This window comes from Populus trichocarpa, chromosome 5 (assembly GCF_000002775.5).
Source record: "Populus trichocarpa isolate Nisqually-1 chromosome 5, P.trichocarpa_v4.1, whole genome shotgun sequence".
Classification (NCBI taxonomy): domain Eukaryota; kingdom Viridiplantae; phylum Streptophyta; class Magnoliopsida; order Malpighiales; family Salicaceae; genus Populus; species Populus trichocarpa.
The window spans coordinates 9,774,507-9,780,420 of record NC_037289.2 but is presented as its reverse complement, the minus strand read 5'-3'; the positions used below and the strand labels follow the sequence as shown (position 1 = coordinate 9,780,420).

At 38.2% G+C, this 5,914-nt stretch overlaps 1 protein-coding gene across 1 annotated transcript; it reads right to left on the bottom strand.

The window, feature by feature from the left end:
• Positions 1–2,454: 2,454 nt before the first annotated feature.
• On the bottom strand, positions 2,455–3,107 carry LOC112327599 (uncharacterized). The gene is made up of 2 exons (XM_024601802.1): positions 2,806–3,107; positions 2,455–2,719 (listed from the first exon to the last, which is right to left on the bottom strand). The coding sequence occupies exons 1-2, from the start codon at positions 3,105–3,107 to the stop codon at positions 2,455–2,457; spliced, it is 567 nt and encodes a 188-aa protein (XP_024457570.1).
• Positions 3,108–5,914: the final 2,807 nt, after the last annotated feature.

Genomic DNA, 5,914 nt, shown 5'->3' with positions numbered 1-5,914 from the left:
GTAGAAATTCCCTCTTTAAAGGTCCTCATGGAATCTGGACTCGAGGAGACTGATTGGGTCAAGATACGATACGAGCAGCTAAATATGATCAGCGAGAGAAGGTTAGCAACAATTTGTCACCACCAGTTATATCAAAGAAGAATGGCCAAGGCATATGATCGAAAAGTTCGGCCAAGGGAGTTCAAAGAAGGAGATTTAGTATTGAGGAAAGTTCTGTCACTACCAGGAGAAGATCGCAGTAAATGGGCGCCCAATTATGAAGGACCCTACATAGTGAAGAAGGCATTTTCAAGAGGGGCGTTGATGCTATAACCAGAATGGATGGGGAAGATGTAGTTAGGCCTGTGAACTCTGATTCTGTAAAGAAATATTATCCATGATGTATAAATCTTTATCAAATCAATAAATAAGATTGGGCCAATGATTTCTCTTTGCATATTTTTCGTAAAAGGTGTCTGCCAAAAAAAAACCAAAGAACCCAAAAAAATATACCCTTACAATCTCGCATGATCTCATAGACGCAATTCATCTCTTTTACCAAAATCAGTTTCCCTATTGGAGTTTTGAAAATTTGATCTGGCGTTTTAATCTAAAAAATAAATTGATGTTCATTCAAAAATAATATTTTTGACATTCTACTTGTAGAATGACAAGTGAGTCAAGCAACTCCATCATTGAGGTGACCAAAAAAAAAGGAGAAATGAATAAACACCCTTACCTTATGACTCTTGAATCATGTTTTTTAAATGTATGAATAATGGTACGTAGTGAACTCGTTGCTCATGATTCATGAAATGCATCTTTGCAAAGACCAAAACATCATACTGGATGAGGTCAAAGTTTATTGATCTTAACTGCTTGTGCTTGAAATGAGGAAAGGTCATCTTTGTTATTCCTTTCACGTTCTGAAAAAGTACATCCCTTGCTACCCCTTTTTGAGCCTGAATAATTTTTCTTTCATGAAAAAAATCCCGACTAGGATCACACCCCACACTGGGGGGACAAGAGAAAATTTCAATGAGAAAAGAGAAAAAGCTGCAAGAAAGCCAAAAAGGCATAAAGAGCCCAAGAAACTCAAATGCTAGGGGGCATGCTCAAATCACAAGAAAAAGTGATAGCCAAAACAATGACAAAGGGCAAATCAAAGAAGAGCGGCAAAAGAAAATGTGAATGACGTCAAGAGTCAGACTGTTGATAGTGATCCTCGGTCTTTGAAACTCTGAAACACTCTTTGAGCCTTATGAATCCTTTTCTTTCATAACCAAGAACCACAACCTACGTTACGTCCCTATAGAAGTCCTTTCTAATCAAGCAAGCAAGCAACTTAAAACAATAAACAATGCTCTCAAAATGCAAAGAATACTTTTTCATAAGATTCATGACATCAAGAACAAACTACTCATTATTATTCATGCTGATAAAAATGAATGTTTAAAAAGAGACAAATTTTACTCATACCAAACCTCAAGCTTTTTCTCGAGCCCTTCACTTTGAAACAAAATGTCATCTTATGACGTATTTCCACCAAAGATCTCATTGCCAAACACAAGAGCAAATAATCTATTTTTCAAAAAAAGAAAATAACCAAGGAGTTGTAAGATTTTAAAAGCAAATTATTTTAGACTCACATCGAAACAATTTTTGTTTTCAAAATGCAAGATCAAGATTTCAAGATTCACTCTGGACCCATATTCCTTTACCAAAATGAACAAAAAGAGAAATGAGATAATGGTCTTTTAAAACCATTATTTGTCTAAGTCGTTGGCAAAGCGCACTTGAGGGCAATGACCAGTACAAAGGGGCAACATTGTATTTTCTCTTCTAGAAAAAGAGAGGAATATTTCTTACAATAAGACAAGGGAGCATTTTGGTTTATGAAAGACCATTTCATCCTTTCAGCAAGTGACACCGAATGTTTTTAGCAGTGAGACGAGGAGTAATGAATGATCCTCTCAAATTATTTAATAAGACAGAAAATCTCTAACAAGAAAGTGGGTCACGATGGGCATCACAAAGGCTGAGTTGTGTAAACAAATCTAAAAATAGACTTACATGGGCCAACTCGAGTGGGCTAGAAACCAAGCGACAAAGAAGACCCAAATCAGAGGTAGTGAGTCCTCATCAGTCAAGCAACAAGAAGATTAAGAAGAAATGGGGGCCTATATTTCAAAACAAGTAAAGATGCATGCATATCATCTAAACTTTGAGACATTCGACAATGAGTTTTGCAAATTTCATATGAGAAAAATTCCAACGGAATCCATCAAGTGGACGGCCAACTTGAAATGGCCAAAGATCAAAATAGCTGTTGAAAATTTTTCATTTTGGAGAATTTATCAACCTGGGCAGGCCGCCCATGAGAAATAGGCCATCTGAAAAATCTCTGTGTTTTTCCACCTCATTTAAATGTGCCTTCGAGCCTTTGATCATCATTTTTAGGGTGCTTTTAAGCCCTTATCCTTTCGAGTGCGCCTTGCTTTTCTCTTTGAGCGCCTTTGAGCACTCGCTTTCCTCTTCAAGTGCCTTTGAGCACTCGCTTTCTTCTTGGAGTGCCTTTGAGCCCTCGCTTCCCTCCTCGAGTGCCTTTAAGCACTCGCTTTCCTCTTTGAGCACCTTTGAGCCCTCGCTTTTCTCTTTGAGCACCTTTGAGCCCTCGCTTTCCTCTTTGAGTGCCTTTAAGCCCTCGCTTCTCTTCAAGCGCCTTTGAGCCCTTGCTTTCCTCTTCGAGCGCCTTTGAGCCCTCGCTTCCTTCTTAGAGCGCTTTTGAGCCCTCGCTTCCCCCCTCGAGCGCCTTTGAGCACTCGCTTTCCTCTTCGAGCACCTTTGAGCACTCGCTTTCTTCTTCGAGCGCCTTTGAGCCCTCGCTTCCCTCCTCGAGTGCCTTTGAGCACTCGCTTTCTTCTTGCAGCGCCTTTGAGCACTCGCTTTCTTCTTCGAGCGCCTTTGAGCCCTTGCTTGCCTCGTCGAGTGCCTTTGAGCACTCGTTTTCTTCTTGGAGCGCCTTTGAGCCCTCGCTTTCCTCTTCGAGTGCCTTTGAGCACTCGCTTTCTTCTTGCAGCACCTTTGAGCACTCGCTTTCCTTTTCGAGCGCCTTTGAGCACTCGCATTCTTTTGAGTGCGCCTTCGAGCCCTCATTTTCCTTTTTTTGTACTTGGGTAGGTCACCCATCATAATGAGACCACTACTAAACAAAACAAAAAAAAACAAAAAAAATATATACAAAAACAAATGGGTCGTCTTCTAAATGACTTGTTTCTTGATTTCTACATCTCTCTGTAAATGTCGTGTGTCAATCTATTGCTTTCAAAATTTTCAAGACTTGAAAAAAAAAAAGGTTCTTTCTGTATCTACTTTTCTTTATAAATTTACTACACAAAGCTAAAAGAAAATGAAATTTTCCAATATCTTTGCATAGTAAATATTATAAAGAGGGGGCAACTGTCATAACCCAATTTTTGACCATTTTATTTTAATTATTTTATTTACTGAAAAGGATAAAAAAATGATGAAAAAATAATAATAATAATAATGGAAAACAAGTAAAATGAAATCAATGAAGAATGAATTAAAATTTGGGTTAAGGGCAAAATAATTGGAAGTTTTGGGGTTTAATTAAACTTTGAAATTAATCTAATTAAGCTTGGAATTAATTTAATTAATCCAATTAAGGGTTTAATTGGAGAATTGATAAATTTTTAGACTTGATTGAGCTTGAAATTAATTTAATTAATCCAAGTAAGGGTTCAATTGGAGAATTGATAAATTTTTAGACTTAATTAAGCTTGAAATTAATTTAATTCATCCAAACAAGGGTTTAATTGGAGAATTGATAAGTTTTGAGACTTAATTAAGCTTGGAATTAATTTAATTAATCCAATCAGGGGCTTAATTAGAGAATTGATAAGTTTTAGACTTAATTGGACTTTGGATTTAATTAAATTAATGAAATCAGGGACTTAATTGAAGAAATAGCAAAGTTTGGGGTTAATTAGGGACACGATTGCAGTAGATTAAAGTCCAAGGACTAAATTGTAAATGGTGTCGAAATGCAAGGAAAATTACGGTTTAAGCCAGGGGCTTAATTATAAAATTTTCAAAACTTCACGGGTCAAAGTGAAAATGGCCACTGTTTATCTCCAAATGGTGTCGTTTTGAAGACGTTGTTCATCTTCTTCTCCTTTAAACCAGTGACCGTTTCTGCAGTATTGGAGGGAGGAACGTTGCAGCAGTAATCGTCGTCCGTTGGCTTCAGTTATGGGCGCCTTAATGGTGGCCGACCCTTAGCCTACCGCCCGTTATCAACCCGCCGAGCCCTATATAAATCGAGCGGCACCGAAGAGGAGGGGGGTTAGAGGGAGAGGGGGGCGAACAAAACCAAAAGAGAGAAACACAAAGATACCAGCTGAATTTTTAAGTGTTTTTTAGAACCCCATACCAGAAGTGAACCCTTCCCTTACCAATACCGCCCTTAAAACAACGAAAACAGAAACAAACCGAGAGAGAGTAGAGAGAGTTTTAAAAAACAGAGCACTTGAATAATTTTTCAGACGAGAGCAGAGGAAACAGAGGGCAGGAAAGCAGAGGTAGAAGGAGGAATTCTAGCTTCCTATCAACGGACGCCACCACTGATCTTCGTCCGACACGCTCCGGTGAAGCAACCTGCAGCAAGGTAAGCCTTCTCTGTTTCTTCGTTTTCATTTCTTAAGTTCAGTGCATTTAGCAATGTGCGAAGGTAATTAATTACCTTCGCACAGTGCTATGCACGCATGAAACTAGTTCATGCGTGCTGTGGCCCAGCCGGGTCACTGGCTTGGGCCAGTGACCAGGCTGGGCCGGCTGGGCTTAGCCCAGCCCATGTGGGCTGCGCTGGGCCCAGCCCCAAAAATAATAAAAAAATAGAAAAAAAATAAAAATAAAAAATAGGAGAAATAGAAAAATAGAAAAAATATGTGTATGCATGAATAAAAATAATATAAATTTACCGGTTTATTCACCAACGTCAGAGTCGGGAGTAAAATACTGGTTTGAGTTTATATTATTTTTATTCGTTATATTTTATTTTATTTAGCAAGGAAAAAATATATGTGCATGTATGCAAAATAAATAAATTTATTTATTTATTTATTCAGTGACGCCAGAGTCAGGAATAAAAACACTGATTTAATTGTTTTTTTTATTTAACTACATAAGAAATAGAAAAATATGTGAATGCGTAATAAAATGAATTTAGTTTATTTGTTTATTCACTAGAGTTAAAGTCAGGAATAAAAAATATTAATCTAAATTTATTTTATAGCTACGTAATAGTTACCAACGCCAGAGTTGGAATTATCCGTAGTCGAATATTCACTAACGCCAGAGCCAGGAATATCGTGAATAAATCATCAGAACGTAAACCAATAAAAAAATTTAGCAATTTAAGACAAAAAACAGCAATGCAGTTTGCCTTAGACAGAACGTTTAAGGGGTGATAATATCGATCTTCCCTTTTATGTAACCAGTCCCGAACCATAAAATCTCTGTTGACCAGTTAGGATTCCTAGTGACCATAATACTAGGTGGCGACTCCCCAAACAAGACACTTTTTTTTTAAGAACAAGATGCCAGAAATCTGTTCTTTTTTTTTTCATATTCGAGATTATTTTATGAGCCGCCGCGATGTCGGGTGCGACACACACCCTTAGCCCAAAACAAATCGGGTCAACCTAGCCTCAGCTTGGTCCAGCTGGCCCAGCCTAATCTAAGGCCCAGGTTCAGCCCGGTCTTAATAGCTTTCTATTTTGTGTATGGATTGAATCTAACCTAGTCGTATTGGCTGGGTTTGGTCCAGCCGGCCAAGCCTGGCCACTAGCCCAGCCTAGTGATGTAGCCGGGCAGGCGTGTGTGAATTGCTCACACACTATTGCTACAAGAA